The sequence below is a fragment of the Sarcophilus harrisii genome, chromosome 2 (genome assembly GCF_902635505.1).
Source record: "Sarcophilus harrisii chromosome 2, mSarHar1.11, whole genome shotgun sequence".
NCBI classification, from domain to species: Eukaryota; Metazoa; Chordata; class Mammalia; order Dasyuromorphia; family Dasyuridae; genus Sarcophilus; species Sarcophilus harrisii.
This window is the reverse complement of record NC_045427.1, coordinates 333,552,288-333,571,685: the sequence shown is the minus strand read 5'-3', so window position 1 is coordinate 333,571,685 and position 19,398 is coordinate 333,552,288. Positions and strand designations below refer to the sequence as shown.

The 19,398-nt window shown below is 32.8% G+C and overlaps 1 protein-coding gene across 10 annotated transcripts in view; it reads right to left on the bottom strand.

Annotated features, from left to right (window-relative positions):
- MTA1 (metastasis associated 1) overlaps positions 1 to 19,398 on the bottom strand; it is a 243,965-nt gene that overhangs the window by 59,616 nt on the left and 164,951 nt on the right. For all 10 annotated transcript variants that reach the window (XM_031952899.1, XM_031952898.1, XM_031952890.1 and 7 more), the window contains one exon: positions 17,029 to 17,128. In XM_031952899.1, coding sequence (XP_031808759.1) covers positions 17,029 to 17,128 — 100 coding nt within the window. The remainder of the gene's footprint in view (positions 1 to 17,028; positions 17,129 to 19,398) is intronic.

The following is a 19,398-nucleotide window of genomic DNA, read 5'->3' as shown; positions in this document are numbered from 1 at the left end:
AATAATGAAACTGAGACTTGAGGATGGGAAGTAGCTTACTGAAGGTACAGGATGAAGATGGCAAGATATCCAAAGTCTGGTTTGAAAAGAAAAGTGTAATTATATATAAGGAAGGGTGCTAGTAGCTGGGAGATTCTTAATAAAAATTAGGTAAACTGAAAATATGTGAATAGGTGTAATGTTCTCTCTAAAATGTAAAGTTCTCTGTTGAGATTTTCTTGGGGTCTCTAGAGGCAGCTTTCGTTTCAGTTCAGTAATCACCAGGAGTACAGCCAGGTGTTAAAGTCCAAATCCTTTATTATCTCTTTCAAAGTCGGCTTCTTTCCTGGGGCCCCGTTAGCTTTCTTATAGTCCAGATCCTTTATTATCTCCTTCCTGGAGCTGGGAAGCTTTCTGGGGAGCCTTTCAGTCTGGCCTTGGTCTTAGTGGGTGAAGTGCAGGAAAATCCAAGCCAGCCACCGGGAAGATTGAAGATCAAACTGAATTTCTCCCTTGGATCTGAGAGCTTAAGCTCCTGCCACCAGTCCTTTGCCTTCTCTCCCAATGTTTTACGAGGATAGATAACAATGTGAATCTAGTATATCATGTTGGTGATGGAAAGCATCTTAGTTATTGTTTAGTTCAGTTGCTTCCTTTTATAATTAAAAATGAAATCCACAGAAGGAAAGAAATTGACTTCCCTGAGGCCACATGGTTCTGGTAGAAACAGCATTTGAGTATTCATACTAACAGGTTGAGGCTCCATGAATTCAGACCCAAGGCAGAAATAAGAATGTTGAGATGCTTTAAAAGAAGACTCATCTAAGTAACAAATTATATTATTGTCTTTCTAATGTCCTTGTTCTTTTCCTGCCTGCCTCTTTTCCATCAAACAATTCCACAAGGAAAATAAATTTTGGATTTTTGGCAGCAACCCATGTTTGTCAGAAAAGCTCAGGTTAGAGTTTGGAGGAAAAGAACTTTTAAGTCCAAATTCTAGCTCTACAAATTATCTGACAAATAATTTAAGCCCTTTTAATCTAGTTTTATCATATGTTAAAAAAAGGAGTTTATATTAAGTGAACTATAAATTCTGTGCTAGTCCTAAATCCATTATCCTATAACTACCACTTTCAATTTTAATTATTTGTGCATTTCTTATTTTATTATGCAAAATTATTATTATATTATAATCACTTTATTATGTAAAAATTAAGATTCAGTTGGCTTTGCTAGGGACTCAGAACTCACTTAACATTTTTCAATGTGATAACTTATTAGCGTTTTTTTCCTTGTATATAAATTGGAAATAATATTTGTACTACCTATCTTTTGGGGTTATTGATTGGGAAAATATCTTCTTAAAGTACTAAAATATCTTTCCTTACAACAACCCCAAGAAATAGAGAGTACAAACATTATCCTCAAATTACCCAAGAAAAACAATCTAAAGACAGTAGTAAATACCTGAGATAGTATCATATACCAAGATCTCCTGTCTTTATATCCTGACAATATAGTCAGTTCTATTATAATGTGACATCTGCATTGCTAAAAATCACCTTTGTAAAATTATACAATAAAAATTACAGGACTCATGGAGAATATGTAGTTAGGGGTACAACACTAAACATGTCCAAAAAAAAAGTTAGAGAAGAAAAGGGAGGTAGGGAAGGGAATAAGCATTTATATAGTTTCTACAATCTGTCAGGAACCTAAGGGCTTTTACAAATATCATCTCATTTGATTAATTTTACAAATATCAAATAAATGGTTAATAAATATATACTACAATAAATAGTAGTGGGAGCTGTGGCCTTGGACCATTGCTTGTCCTGCATTCTACACAGCTGGGAACAGTGAAAATTGATGTAGATAAGAGGACAGCCTAGGTAGGTTCCAACTCTAAGGATAAGCACACACCTCAGTTATAGAAGATAGGGGAGAGGGTTAAGGTAGACCAGCTCTCCTCAGACCATAGTTCCTACTATACCAAAAGATATAAAATAAATATGGTGCTTTACCTTGAAAAAGACCTGAAGTTTGATTGTGAAAACAGGCATCTGAAGGGTTACAGCTTATGAATTATTGTGAAGTAGTACAATTTTCTGTATTCTCTCCCTTTTTCTTATAAAAGAAATGGTGCATAAGCAAACACAAAATTTGTGTTATGCTCAAATCGTTCCCAGATATATCAATAAGGTTGGAACAAATTCATGTTTTCAAAATAAGTACTATAGTAAAACTAACTATATCATCATCAATCTAATATATCACTTAGCAACCATAATGACTTCATAATAAAGAGAATTCTAGTTAAGGAAATGTTCTATAACCTCTTCAGTAAAACATAATAATGCTCTATTATGTTAGAATTCTGTGTTCACCTATGCTCAAAAGTTATCAAACTGTGTATACCCTTTGATCCAGCAGTGTTACTATTGGGCTTATACCCTAAAGAGATACTAAAGAAGGGAAAGGGACCTGTATGTGCACGAATGTTTGTGGCAGCCCTCTTTGTAGTGGCCAGAAACTGGAAACTGAGTAGATGTCCATCAATTGGAGAATGGCTGAATAAATTGTGGCATATGAATATTATGGAATATTACTGTTTGGTAAGAAATGACCAACAGGATGAATTCAGAAAGGCTTGGAGAGACTTACACGAACTGATGCTGAGTGAAATGAGCAGGGCCAGGAGATCATTATATACCTCAACAACAATACTATATGATGACCAATTCTGATGGACCTGGCCATCCTCAGCAATGAGAAGAACCAAATCAGTTCCAATGGAGCAGTATTGAACTGAATCAACTACACCCAGCGAGAGAACTCTGGGAGATGACTAAGAACCATTACATTGAATTCCCAATCCCTATATTTTTGCCTGCCTGCATTTTGGATTTCCTTCACAGGCTAATTGTACAATATTTCAGAGTCCAATTCTTTTTGTACAGCAAAATAATAGTTTGGTCATGTATACTTATTGTCTATCTAATTTATACTCTTAATATATTTAACATCTACTGGTCATCCTGCCATCTAGGGGAGGTGGTGGGGAAAGGAGGGGAAAAATTGGAACAAAAAGTTTGGCAAATGTCAATGTTGTAAAATTACCCATGCATATAACTTGCAAATAAAAAGATATGAAATTAAAAAAAAAAAGAATTCTGTGTTCACATTTTAAGAATGGCTATTAGATCACTGAGTAGTTCACATTTTTAAGTATGTTTTCATTTTCTCTCCCTCAAGCAGAGAAGTAAGGCTGGAGTTGGTGCTAGTGACATTTTCCTCAAATGACTCCCATTTTTCTCTCATTCCTCTGGCAGCATCTATTTGCCTATGAAGACAATGCTACTTTCATTTATCTAGCAATGTTTATATACTGAGTCCTAGCGTCAGAGGTGGCTAGCCTTTCCTAGATACTCTTATTCACTAGAATAAATGGTGATGACACCACTCATTAATTTAACAATCATTTATATACCAAACTTCCAAGGGAATACTTTATAGAATAAAGACAAGATAATCATAAATTAAATCTATAATATTAAGGGAAACAATAAAAAAGTAGGAATGGAGAATGAATAGTATTTACAAAAACACCCAACAATATTATAAGGTAATGATGATGAAAATTATTTTGTAGTGGCTGAGAAAAAAAAAAAGCAAAGTACAATAATGGAAAAGAGTGAATAATAAAAACGATTATAGTATACATAATAGTATAATGTTTAGGGAAAACACCATATTTGAAGCTAGAAAGTAGACTGAGTAGAAATTAGGTTAAAACATCTTAAGCAGTCTATCACAATAAACTTAATACTGATTTAAATATTAAAAGTTATACCATAAACAAAACTACAAGGGGAAAACATTTAAAAAATTTCCCATCTATGATTAGGAGACAATCTTAAATAAAAGTTAGAGTCACCCCATACCACATATACATACATACACATACACACATCCAGATAGTTTTGCTACACGAAATACAAAAACCGTGACCCAAAACACAAGGAAAGGAATCAACTAGGAAAAAAAAAAATTATCAAATATTTTTGCTATACAAGTCATATGGAGAATTAACAAAAATATGAAACCAAAAGTTATCCCTATGATAAGGAATCAAAGGACATGAACAAATAACTCTCAAAAGAATTGCAAATTGCTACCAAAAAACCTACAACTATATAAAAGATTGTTCCAAATTACTACTAATAAAAATAAATTCAGAAGGTTTCATTTTATACTTAGTAACTTGACAAAGATAATAAAAATGGAAACACTAAGCTGATGGTGAGATTGTTGCAAGACAGGCACACTAATGCACTGTTAGTGGAACTGCAAACTAATTCCACTACATAGGAAAGCAATTTAGAATTAAGCAAATGGAGTTAACTAGGTCACTGATGATTTAAAAAAAAAAAAAAAAAAGAAAAAAGGTCACTGGAAACAAACTAGATACCCAACAATTAAAGGGCTAGATTAATTGTACCACATGAATATGATGGATGATAATCATATTGTAAGAAATGATGAAAGTGAACTAGTTCAAAGTGAAATAAGTAGAAGCAACAACAAAAACAATATACCCAATGACTAAAATAATGCAAACAGAAAGAATAACAGCAAATCAATTAAAACTGAATGAATGCTAAAGAATTATAATGATCAACCCATTCCCAAAGATGAGATATTAAAAACACTTCCCTTTATTATCTGATGGGATCAGGAACTAAATGTGTGAAACATAAGGCATGCCAAACTTTTTTTAATGTATTGGTCAGTTTTTAGATGTATTTGTTTGAACTGCCTGTTTTAACCCACTTTTTTCACTCTTATACACAATGGGTTATTGGGAGTTTATAGTACTGGGGGAATGAGAGAAATATACACTAGGAAATGTAGGTGACATTAAAAAGAAAAGCTAGATAAAAACTTACTTTGAACAATAAGTATTTCTTGAGTTTCAGGTACTGCAGCAGTGTTGGGGATATAAATATAAAAGTCAAATAGTCCCTGCATTTTATGAAGTTACATTAAGCAGGGGAAACAATGTAAAACAAAAATTAAATACAAAACATATTTAAAGTAATTTCCATGTAAAGGGCAATACCACATTTTGGATACTTGAGCAAAGCTTTGACAAAAGCTAGGAAAAGCTAGGGAGGCAAATTCCAAGTATACTGGAAAGGCCTATGCAAACACAAAGGGTTTTCCCATAAGATGGCTGCATAGTAAGGCAGATCATTCAACCTGTACATATGTAGATTCCATTAAAAACCAGAAATTTACACTAGACCAAATAAGGGCCAAGACATCCCAAAAAGGATGACAGTAATTGAATTCCACTTCCTCATAACTCTAAAACTAAACAGAGACCTGGGGATAATACAAAAAGTGAAGCCAATAAAAAAAAATGCCTATAAACAAGTCAAATGTGGGTCAGCAAGGCTCTACTAAAAGTAGGAGGAGATCTTGGAATATTTCAAAAGACCAAAGCTTACAACCAAGGATAACCCTCCAAAGTTTAGTATAATATTACCCAAGTGAGGTTAGAGTGGGACAGAAGAATGGATATTTAATAGAATAGGAAATTATTAAGTATTTCAGATGACAAGTAGGAAATTATTAAGAACTCTGAAATACAAATATAGGAATCAAGAGAAACCTTCAAAAGTAAAATTTTTCAAGTAATTGGAAGATCTATGAAATGATGCTAAAGTCTAATGGAGAAGAAGAAACAGCTGTTCCTTCAGAAACCATCTTCAAAAAGTACTGAGGAAGTTGAAATAAGAAAAACAGAGGAACTGAAGGGTGGATTGGTTCTAAGAAGGAAGAAAGAAAAAATGACAAATGGAACTGATTAATGAAGAAAGAATGAATAAGAGGGTGAAACTTGCTATTTCTCAAAAATGGGTATGTGATAAGAGCATACAAATAAGGAAGAAGATTCAATGAGGGTATCAACATAACTTGCCTCTAATCTGGAGAGAACAAGAAAAGATAGAACTCATACAGAGACATAACCACAGAAAGACTTATAAAGTTTGATGTAAAAATATATCAAACTTATTTCCAAGATGAGCAAGAAGAGGAGAACAATTGGTTGTGCACCAAGAAAGGCTAAAAAAAAAAAAAAAAAAAAAAAAAAAAAAAGTCCAAGAAAACAGAAAAAATTCATTTAGTGAATTCCTAAGCACGAGACCATCTGGAAGTCTGAACATTGAGGAAGCCAGCATCTTAAATTCTGCAGTACTGCCCAAACTAAAAGTCAAATTTTAACAGCATTAACTCAAGCCAATGAGACACTTATCATGAGAGATATGGTAATTTTTTATATCTTCATTCTAGTTTAGAATCACAGGTATGACCCACAAATTTCCTCTAAAACCCATCAAGACCAAGAAACCATTCAAAAAATACTAACATATCAAACAATTTGGGAATGGTGGAGGGAGGGCTTAAGAAGAAGAAGAATATTGGGGTAGGGATAGCTACAACCAAAACAAACTTCCTGATTCTGGAAGGGAAGGAGAAGAGAGATCTGGAAACTACACAGGTGTCCATTCATTGTTGTTGTTAGTTGTTTTGCAGTCATGCCTAACTCTTGATGACCACTTTTGGAATTTTCTTGGCAAACATACCATAGTGGCTTACCATTTCCTTCTCTAGTTCTGGGATAAAGAAACGGAAGCAAACACAGTCACAGCTTGTACCTTATTACTCTTATCTTACTATACCTTACTACAAGTGTCCATGGTCAGATTTAAAGTCAAGAAGAGGAATCTTCCTAACTCCAGGCCCAGCACTCTATCCACTGTGCCACCTAACTATCTCTGTCCATCAGTTAGGGAATGGAAAAAATAAGAGAATTTCAGAGAATCTCAGGTTATTATGAACTAATATAGAGCGAGGTGAAAAGAATCAGAACAATTTATTCAAGGATAACAACACTGTATAAAAATACAACATTGAAAGACTTAAGAACCCTGATCAATGTGATGACAAACTTGCCTTCAAGCTATCCATTATTAAACGTGTAATCTACTTTTTGAAAGGTGACACAGAACACTTATACACTTAGTGTACCTGACCACTGTGTGGATTTATTTTGCTGATCTATCATCATTTGCTAAAAGTTTGGTTTCCTTTCTTTCAGTTTTTAATATGTATATGTATGGAGGAAATGGCAGTGTGGGGATGATTAGGAATAAAGGACCATTTAAACTTTTTATAAATATACTTAAAAGAACAAAATGCAGCACAGAGTAGCAAGACAGCTTTAAGTAAGCAGTTTAAAATGGAAATTTCTGTTTTCATATTGCAATCTCATTTGTGTTCTGCTACATATACAAATGCTTTTTGATTTTTAAAAAAAAGTTTTAATAAGTTTTTAAAATACAAATTTCAAAGGTGAAAAGACAAACTTGAGATAAAGCATCATAAACAAAAGAATATCAAATCGGGCAATTTGGCTCAAATTCAGAAAGCAGAAAGGAGAAGAATGTAAAGTAAGCCTAGAAAGTAGGAATTACAGATCATGAATGACATTAAAAACCAAGAGGAAGTTTGTACTCTAGAGACACTAAAGGTCCTTGAAGAAAGAATTGGTATAATGTAAATTTATTTCACAAACAAACAAATACAATTGAGGGGTCACAGGGCAAGAGCAAAGCCAAGAAAGCAGAGCAAAAGCAGGTACTTGCCTAAGCTCTCCCAAATTTTCCTCCAAATACCACCAAAGTAATTCCTCAAAACAAACTGTGAAGCATCAGCAAACAATTTTCCAATTCAAAACAACTTAAGTCAACAGGAAAGTTCTGTTTCATTGGAATGAGACAGTGCGGGAAAACCCGTGCAAGCCAGCAGACCAGAAAACTTATAGACCCCTAGAACTAGTTCAATAAATAGCAACACAAAAAAACCTGAAGCTTAGGACAGTACTCCCCTCCATCCAAGGGGCAGAGAGCCCAATTTAATGTGAAGTTCAAAGTAAAGAAATAGGTTGGGAAAATGATCAAACAATAAAAACAAACAAAGATTAAAAAAAAAAAAAAAAAACAATCTGACCACAGAAAGATACTATGGTGACAGGAAAGATCAATACACAAACTGAAAAGTTAACAAAGTAAAGGTTGGTATAATAAAAGCCTCAAATAAAAACGGGAATTGATTACTGTCCTAAAAAGAATTCATAAAGACCACCAGAGGGATTTTTAAAAAAAAATAAAAGAGACAGAGGAAAAACTAGGGGAAGAAACAAAAGTGACAAGAAAATCATGAAGAAAGAATTGACAGTTTGGTAAAAGAGGCACAAAAGAAAAAAATACTGAAGAACACACCTTTAAAAACAGGAAATAGGAGGTACAAAAGCTCACTCAAGAAAATAATTCCTTAAAAATTAAATTTGAGCAATTAAAAGTTAATGACTTCATGAGAAATCAAGCAACAATATAAAACAATCAAAAGAATTAAAAAATGAAAAAATGTGAAATATCTCATTTGGAAAATAAATCCAGGAGAGAGAATTTGAGAATTACTGGATTTCCTGAAAGATATATTTTAAAAAGAGCCTAGAAATCACCTTTCAAGAAATTATCAAGGAAAATTGTTCTAATATTCTAGAACAAGAGAACAAAATAAAAATTGAAAGAATTCACTGATCACCTCCTGAAAGAAATCCCCAAATGAAAACTTCCAAGTTAAATTCCAGAATTCCCAACTCAAGGAGAAAATACTGCAAGTGGCTGGAAAGAAACAATTCAAATAGCACAAAATCATAGTCAGAACACAAAATTTAGCAGTTTCTACATTAAAAGATCAGAGGGCTTGTAATATGATATTCTCAAGGAAAAGGAAACTACCAAAAATCATCTACCCAGTGAAACTGAATACAATCCCTCAGGGGGAAAAATGGTTATTTAATTAAATAAAGGAGTTTCAAGCATTCCTGATAAAAACATCACAGTTGAATAAAAATTCTGATTTTCAAATATAACTTAAAATAGAATACTACTGTGATACAAGAAATGAGCAATGTTTTTTAGAAAATTTTGAAAGACTTACACATACTGATACAAAATGAAGTAAGAACAAGCAGAATGGTATATATAATAATGTGAATATCACAGGGAGATGAACTGTGAATGACAGTTATTCTCAACAATATAGTAAACCAGGACAATTCTTAAGGACCTATGATAAAAAATGCTATCCACTTCCAGAGTAAGACCTGATGGAGTTTTCATATGTAGATTAATGCATGTTTCTTCTTAAAAAAAAAAAAAATCTTTATGAGCAAAATTACAGACCACTTTTCACAAATTAAGTCTGATCTAACCAATTGGAAAAAATATTAAATGCTCTTGGATAGGGCAAGCAAATATAATAAAGATGACAATATTACCTAAACTAATCTATTTATTTAGCGCTATACCAATCAGACTCCCAAAAAAACTATTTTAATGACCTAGAAAAAATAACAACAAAATCCATATGGAAAAACAAAAGGTCAAGAATTTCAAGCGAATTAATGAAAAAAAAAAAAAAAATCAAATGAAGGTGGCTTAGCTGTACCAGATCTAAAATTATATTATAGAGCAGCAGTTACCAAAACCATTTGGTATTGGCTAAGGAATAGACTTGTTGATCAGTGGAATAGGTTAGGTTCAAGGGATAAAACAATCAACAAATATAGCAACCTAGTCTTTGACAAATCCAAAGACCCCAGCTTTTGGGATAAGAACTTACTGTTTGATAAAAATTGCTGGGAAAATTGGAAACTAATATGGCAGAAACTAGGCATTGATCCATACTTAACGCCGTACACCAAGATAAGGTCAAAATGGGTTCATGACCTAGGCATAAAGAATGAAATTATTAATAAATTAGAGGAACATAGGATAGTTTACCTCTCAGACCTGTGGAAGGGGAAGGTCTTTATGACCAAAGCAGAACTAGAGATCATTACTGATCACAAAATAGAAAATTTCGATTATACCAAACTGAAAAGTTTTTGTACAAACAAAACTAATGCAGACAAGATTAGAAGGGAAGCAATAAACTGGGAAAATATTTTTACAGTCAAAGGTTCTGATAAAGGCCTCATTTCCAAAATATATAGAGAATTAACTCTAATTTATAAAAAATCAAGCCATTCTCCAATTGAAAAATGGTCAAAGGATATGAACAGACAATTCTCAGATGAAGAAATTGAAACTATTTCTAGTCATATGAAAAGATGCTCCAAGTCATTATTAATCAGAGAAATGCAAATTAAGACAACTCTAAGATACCACTACACACCTGTCAGATTGGCTAAGATGACAGGAAAAAATAATGATGATTGTTGGAGGGGATGCGGGAAAACTGGGACATTGATGCATTGTTGGTGGAGTTGTGAACGAATCCAACCATTTTGGAGAGTAGTTTGGAACTATGCTCAAAAAGTTATCAAACTGTGCATACCCTTTGATCCAGCAGTGTTACTACTGGGATTATATCCCAAAGAGATTATAAAGAAGGGAAAGGGACCTGTATGTGCACGAATGTTTGTGGCAGCCCTTTTTGTAGTGGCTAGAAACTGGAAACTGAATGGATGTCCATCAGTTGGAGAATGGCTGAATAAATTGTGGTATATGAATATTATGGAATATTACTGTTCTGTAAGAAATGACCAACAGGATGATTTCAGAAAGGCCTGGAGAGACTTACACGAACTGATGCTGAGTGAAATGAGCAGGACCAGGAGATCATTATATACTTCAACAACAATATTATATGATGACCAGTTCTGATGGACCTGGCCATCCTCAGCAAGGAGATCAACCAAATCATTTCCAATGGAGCAGTAATGAACTGAACCAGCTACGCCCAGAGAAAGAACTCTGGGAGATGACTAAAAACCATTACATTGAATTCCCAATCCCTATATTTATGCCCAGCTGCATTTTTGATTTCCTTCACAAGCTAATTGTACAATATTTCAAAGTCTGATTCTTTTTGTACAGCAAAATAACGTTTTGGTCATGTATACTTATTGTGTATCTAATTTATATTTTAATGTATTTAACATCTACTGGTCATCCTGCCATCTAGGGGAGGGGATGGGGGGGGTAAGAGGTGAAAAATTGGAACAAGAAGTTTGGCAATTGTTAATGCTGTAAAGTTACCCATGCATATAACCTGTAAATAAAAGGCTATTAAATAAAATTTTTTTAAAAAATCTTTTGGGTGTGTGTGTGTGTGTGGGAGGTTTGTGTTTTATTTTATAATGTGATAATATGGAAATATGCTTTGTACATATTGCATACAAGTAACCTAAATGAAACTGTCATTTCAGGAAGGGAATGGGATAGAGAAGAAGAGAGAAAATTTGGAATTCAAAAATTTAAAAGATGAATGTTAAAGATTGTCTTTACAATTGGAGGGAAAATTGGAGAGAATTGGAGGGAAAAAAAAAATATATATATATAAAATTAATATATGTAAAAAGAACTAATGATAGCTCAGTGGCACAGAATACAGGTCCTGGAATCAGGAAACTCTTGAGTTCAAATCAAGCCTCAGACACTTAATAATTGCTCTATGACCTTGGGCAAGTCAACCCTGAGTGCCTCTAAAAAATAAGCAAGATCTTCTCAATTTGATAGCTTTGAAAGATGAGAAAGTTGGAGATTAATTAATTAAGAGGTTGCTGTAATAGTGAAGATGAAAGGTTGATAAGCATTTTAAGAAGGTTGTAGATACATTTGAGTAAACACAGATGGGAGGGTGATGTGGAGACACAATCAACAGGAAGTGTTATAAACTGTGAGGAATATGAGAAATTTAAACTGTAGGAAGAATCAAGGCTAACTTCTAGATGACTAACCTGAGTCAATGGAAAGATGGTGGTACGTGCAACAGAAACTGGAAAGTTTAGAAGAATTAAGGGTAGAATGAATTCTATTTTATAGATATTGAATATGAGATACCTAAAGGATAGCCAGTTAAAGATGTTAAATAAGTAGTGATTAAAAAATAAAGCTCAAGAAGCAAATTGAAGCTGGATACAGAATATGAATCTTCTGCAGAGAATCACCTTGTGTTTAGTAAACACAAGCAGCTCAAGTCCTTGTACAGTGGACCTCTGCTGCTCAATGTGTATACAAATTATACCATTTCTAGGCATACATCTCATAGAAATTAAAGAAAGCACAAAATCTCTAGAACAAATCTTTTTGTGGTAACAAAAAAAAACTGGAAACAAAGAGGATATCTACCAATTGAGAAACAGTTGAATAATTTGTAGTATATGATGGAATATTGTGTTGTGAGACAGATATTTAAAAAAGAAATTAAAAGACATCTATGAACTGATGCAGAATAAAACAAGAATAATTATAACATCAACATGAGTGTTATAAAAGTAATTTTGAAAATTTTTAAATCCGAAGAAAAATGACATTACCAGAATACAAGAACAAGTTAAATAATAACAACACTATAAAAATACTGGCTATTGAAATGTAGCTGATGGACTAGAGAGAAATTAACCAAACATTCTTGGAATTCATGAAATATAAAGTAGGACATGAAACACAGTCTTTACACTTTATCCTAGTGCTTAGGTGATGTTAGAGAAAATATAAAAAGAATCAATGCCATTTCAGAAAAGGAAAATAAGTTAAAAAAAAAACGAGAGCTCAAAAATAAAATTCTGACAATGGAAACAAATGATTATAAACAAGAATAAACAGGAATAAAGACACTTATATCATAACTGTGTTATAAGTTCAGATTACAGAAGCATTTTATAAAAGACCAAAACAATAGCAGATAATAAAGGCTAGGTAAAAAAGAAAAGCTTAATTTTTGTAGTGGTTAGAAACTGGAAATTGAATGAATACTCATCAATTGGAGAATGGCTGAATAAATTGTGGTATATGAATGTTACGGAATATTATTGTTCTGTAAGAAATGACCAGCAGGATGATTTCAGAAAGGCCTGGAGAGACATATATGAACTGATGCTGAGTGAAATGAGCAGAACCAGGAGATTATTATACATTTCAACAACAATACTATATGATGATCAATTCTGATGAACATGGCTCTCTTCAACAATAAGATGAACCAAATCAGTTCCAGTTGTTCAGTAATGAAGAAAACCAGCTACATCCAGCAAAAGAACTATGGGAAATGAGTGTGGATCACAACATAGCATTTCCATTCTTTCTGTTATTGTTTGCTTCCATTTTTGTTTTTCTTTTCAGGTTATTTTTACCTTCTTTCTAAATCTAATTTTTCTTGTACAGGAAGATAACTGTATAAATATGTATACATATATTGCATTTAACATATTTAACATGTATTGGTCTACGTGCCATCTAGGGGAAGGGATGAAGGGAAGGAGGGGAAAAGTTGTAACAGAAGATTTTGCAAGTGTCAATGCTGAAAAATTACCCATGCATATGTCTTGTGAATTAAAAGGTATAATATATATATGTATATATACATATATACATATATATATATATATATAAAATTTAAAAAATTTAAATAAAGGAAAAAAACAAGGATTACAAAAAGCAAAAGCTGAGGGATGAAGAAAATATAAAAGTTTATGAAAAGGCTATATTTGACAATGAAGTAATACTAATTTTAAATAACATAACAAATAACAATCTCTGCCTCAGTTTCCACCACTATAATATAATACATGTAGGGTTGTTGTGAGAATCAAATAAGAGAAGAGCTATACAAATGCTATTTATTGTAAATTGATTAGTCTTTTCATCATTATCATCTAGTGTTGATTAGAAAGTAAGTGGCTGTGGCAGGACCTGAATTTGGATTTTCTTGATACCAAATTCAGTATCTTTTCTGCCATGCCATTTCTCTTGTTGATTCTCTAATTGTTATGTTTTCATGCCAAATCCACTTGTCTTTCTCTTTTGTTTAGAAAGCATTTGAGAATTTATATGAAATGGATAGTTATCTATAAAAATACAAAACACTCAAATTAACAAAAGAAACAAATGAGAGGAAAAACTCAAGATAAGATGGTTCAAGCAAATTCCAACAAACAAAAACAATTTCTACGCTACATATTATATTATCAAAAATAGAGATGATAATGTTATGTCAAAATCCGAAAAAAAAAAAGGTCCTTATGCTTAGATGAAAAACAAAGTAGAAAGAACTAGACAATATCAAACATTTGAAATGAAATATTAACGAAGAGACTATAGCTAATACCTTAAAAAATTATTCATTGTGATCAAATGCTACTTATACCAGAAATACAAGATTTCAATATAAAGAAAACAATAAGTTTAATTAATGACAGTGGCAACAAAAATAACAAAACTATGAGATCAGATCAATAAAAACTTTCAAAGGTCCTTTGACAAAATACAATGTTCATATGTCTAAAGGGCTATAAAACTGTGCATATATTTTGATGTAGAAATATCACTACTAAATTTAGGATACTAAAATCCTAAGATATTTATTAAAAAAGGAGTGGAAGGAGGGGGAACAATCTATTTGTACAAGAACATTAATAATAGTTCATTTTGTGGTGGTACAAAATTGGAAACTAGGGGTGTGCCCATCAATAAGGAATGGCTAAATAAATTGTGGCATACCATTGTAATGAAATACTATTGTGTCATAAGAAATGACAGAAAAGATGATTTCAGAAAAACCTGGAAAGTCTTGCATAAACTAATAATGCAAATTGAAGTGAATGGAACCAGGACACTGTAACCAGTAACAGTAATATTGCACAAAAATCGACTATGAACATAGTTATAGTTATTCTCAGCAATATAATGATTCAAGACAATCACAAAGGACTCATGATGGAAAACTATCCACATCCAGAAAAATAACTGATAGTCTCTGAATGTAGAATGAAACATATTGTTTTTTCACTTTATTTTTTCATGATTTTTTTGGAAGGAGAGCCCCCTATGTTTTCTTTCATAAAATGACTAATAGAGAAATGTTTTATTTATTTTTATTTATCAAATTGCTTACCATCTCAGGGAAGGGGGAGGTGAGAGGAGGAAGAAAATTTGGAACTTAAATGTTTTTTTAAATGAATGTCAACAATTATCTTTACATGTTACTGAGGGAACATATTTGATTTTTTTAATTTGAAAAAATAAACATTAAAAAAACTTTCAAAAACCAACAAAAACTCATTTATGCTAAAAATATACTGTGTAATGTAAGAACCTGAAATACTGATGATGTTCTCAAAACCAAAGATCATCAACTAGATGGTTAAAGACCCCATATTATTCAGCAAAAATTGCTGGGGAAAGTGAAAAATAGATTGATAGAAATTACACCTTGTCATCTCAAATTATATCCCATAATAAACTCTAAATGTATAAATAACCCAGATATAAAAAGTCACATCATAAAAATTTAGGAAAAGAAAAGGAGGTCTTTTATAATAACAGATAAGTTATAAATTCTTTATCAAATGCTATAAAGAAGATGACAGAAAAAAAGAGATAATTTTAATTACACAACACTGTTTTTGCACAAACAAAATCTATTTTAATTAGAGAACAGACAACTAAGAAAAAAATTTCTTCAATAAATTTCTCTGATAAAGGACTGACTTTTAAGATACATAGGGAATTGATACAAAGAAATGAGAACCATTTAACCACAGATATAAATAGCAAGTTTTCAAAACAAGGTCAAGTGTTCAACAATCACATGGGAAAAAAAAGCTTCACATTAAGTATGAGAAATATTGGATTAAAACAATTCTTAACTCCAATTCATTCCCATCAGACTGTCAAAGATAGAAAAAAAATGAAAACTTTTAGAGCATCTGAGAGAGGCCAGGTTGTTGAAGCACTGGTTATACAACTGTGAAGGTGTCCAAGCTCATTATAGTGAAGGCCAACCTGTAATCCCTACAACTAGGGAGGTTAACAATGGTGGATTGCTTGACCTCAAGAGTTCCAAATTGCAGCACAGTTAAAAATGACTAGAATATGGTGAGCCTCCAGAAGCAGGAGGGCCACTAGGTTATTTTGCCTAGAGTATCTAAAGAGCTTTAGATAAAAATAGAGGGGGTCAAAGCTGGAGAGCTAGCAAGCAATGGGACTGAGCCAATGAGTGGCTGATAAAACTTCTAATCGAGGTGAGATATGACAAAGTCCAGCCATTCTGAAAAGTAATTTGGATTTACATGAAAAAAGTCACTGAACTACGAATATTTATATTCAATCTAGTGACAGGATTACTTCATACAAACCTGGAAATAAATACAAAACAAAGGGAAAGGATCTACATCTGTTGAAAGATATTTATAGCAATATTGTTGTAGCAATGATAAACATAAAAACTAGACTTGTGAAATTACTGATAAGAAGGAACTCTCAGTTGAGGAAATTTCCTCTACTGATATAAATTTGTAACTATTTTACAATTTATAGGTTTATACTTATGCCTATGATACTGAGAGGTGAAATAAATTCCTAGACTCACATAGTCAATAAATATCCAAGATCATACTTGAATTCAGGTTTTCCTTAATTTGAATCAAGCTGTGCATCCACTATACCAGGGGGTCCTAGCTTTTTTGTTATTATTCATGCTCCCTGTTCTACTTCCTGTGGCAATCTGGTAAAGCCTATGGACTCTTCAGAATACAAACCAATTATAATGAAATAAAAGTTATCAAATTAACTTTTTTAAAAGTCTATGGACCCAGGTTAAAAACCAAGTATTATGCTTTAAAAAAGTAAAAAAACCAGAAACTTACTCAGAACAAGCTGATCCCTTGAGAAGGGAATCTCTCTGTGTACTTGTTCTCTAGCTCACTTAGAATTCATCAATAACTCTTGGGCAATAGACAACGACACAGAATTACAAATGTTTTAATGATAACTTTTCATTTGATAGATTTAGGACAGAGCAAGAGGTAGCAAAAGAAATTTGCCCATCTGTGAGCTATTAGATGCTAAAAGTCCATTTGAATCTATCACTGCTATCTGTCAAACCCCAGATTTCATTCTCACTTACCAGTGTAATATCTCTGGAGGCTGCTGCTGCACTCATATGTAAGCTTGGCTGTCTGACTGAACTACTGCAGTCTAGGGCACGAGCAAAAGTACCAACAGATCTGAAAGAGATGAGGAAAAAAAAAACAAAAACAAAAACAAAAACGTGAATTTTCTGTAAAAGGTAAAAGTAACTCAAAAAGATGCTGCACAATTGCCAATACCCATGCCTAGTCTTAACTCATCACTGATACCTTTTCTGATGACTGCTACCACCAAGCCTGAATTCATGTCTCCATTACTCCTTGTAGGCCTTTTAAAAGTATCTTTTGTTCTCTGGGTGTCAATTTCTTCAGCTAATAGGTTAAGACTGAATTATGGGTCATGGACCCCATCGTTAAGCTTATAAAACATTATTCCCCAAAATGTAGGAATACGCACAATTATATTAATAGTTCCCCAAACTAAACTTCATCCTTTTGTTCTAAAAGAGTCGATATATTCCCCAAGAATCTAAAATAACTGAATCAGAAAGACCTACCTTATATCAAAAAATACTACACAAGAAATTAGAATCCCTGGCTTGCCAGCTCAACCATTGACAAGCTGTATGATTTTGTCTAATTTGTTTCATACCACAGGACCTCATGTTCCTCTATGTGTATAGTTATAAACTTTTAAAATCCTTTTCTACTTTGCCGTAAATTCTAATTCCTAATATTCTCTTTGTATTGTTTTCCTTATGGGGTTGTCCTTTGTAAAATGTATAGCTCTACACATATAAACTATCATAAGACTATGATGAATCAAGTACTTTTGATTAAAAAATAAGCTGAAAGCAGTGCTACTACTGGGCTTATACCCCAAAGAGATACTAAAGAAGGGAAAGGAACCTGTATGTGCCAAAATGTTTTTTGGCAGCCCTGTTTGTAGTGGCTAGAAACTGGAAAATGAATGGATGCCCATCAATTGGAGAATGGTTGGGTAAATTGTGGTATATGAATGTTATGGAATATTATTGTTCTGTAAGAAATGACCCAGCAGGATGAATACAGAGAGGCTTGGAGAGACTTACATGAACTGATGCTAAGTGAAATGAGCAGAACCAGGAGATCATTATATATTGTCAACAACGATACTGTATGAAGATATATTCTGATAGAAGTGAATTTCTTTGACAAAGAGACCTAACTCAGTTTCAATTGATCAATGATGGACAGAAGAAGCTACACCCAAAGAAGGAACACTGGAAAATGAATGTAAACTGTTTGCATTTTTGTTTTTCTTCCTGAGTTATCTCTACCTTCTGAATCCAATTCTTCCTGTGCAACAGGAAGAATTCCTGTTCACTTCTGTACACATATATTATATCTAGGATATACTGCGACATATTTAACATATATAGGACTGCTTGCCATCTAGGGGAGAGGGTGGAGGAAGAGAGGGGAAAAAAATCAGAACAGAAGTGAGTGCAAGGGATAATGCAAAAAAAAAAAAAAAAAATTACCCTGGCATGGGTTCTATCAATAAAAAGTTATTATAATAATAAAAAAAAAAGCTGATAATTAGGACAAGTAGGCTGAATTACCTATTCTCTGAGAACTCATGGAATATGAATGTCTCTCAATCTGTGTTAACATATTCTATTATGAACCTTCCTGTAGAAACAGCTAATGGCAAAATAAAAAATTAAATTTCAAAATATTCTCTATAGCTCAGGAACACTGTTTCCAGAGATGAGAAAACACACTGCTTTTCCAGCAAATTTCAAGTGCCGTAAAAATATGCCAAATAAAATAAATAGGTGCTTCAATACACAAAAACATAAAAATTGTTCTGCCAGAATCAGTTGTATGCTATCAAAGTGAAATTTCTCTTTTAGGAAAAAAAGCAAAAATGTTTGAGGAACATTATATTTGCTAGACAGGATTAAGGCTTCTTAGTCAAAATTAAGCATATCAATCCCAGAAAAAAGACAACAACATAGACAAGATAGCTTCACTATACATAACACATAATAAGGATATTGGAGCCTTACAAAGCAAAGTGGTTTGATCTGAGTAAGATGGTTATCATCAAATCAGGGTAGATGTATATGGAATCAAAGAATCATGAATTTAGAGCTGAAAGATATTTAAGAGATTATTCAGTCCAATGCCTTATTTTGCAGGTGAGGAAACTTAAAGCCTATATAACTTGTCCAAATTCACAGAGGCAATCAGAATCTGGAAGCAAACCCAAGTCTTTAGACTTAAAAACTATAACTTTTCCCAATACAACACACTACACCTCTTGTAATGGGCTGAAGCTCAATTTGATGCACTGAGGTCCCAAGCATGTGAGGCTAATAGTAATTGGACCATGCTATATTAATATATGTGCTGGGAGAAAG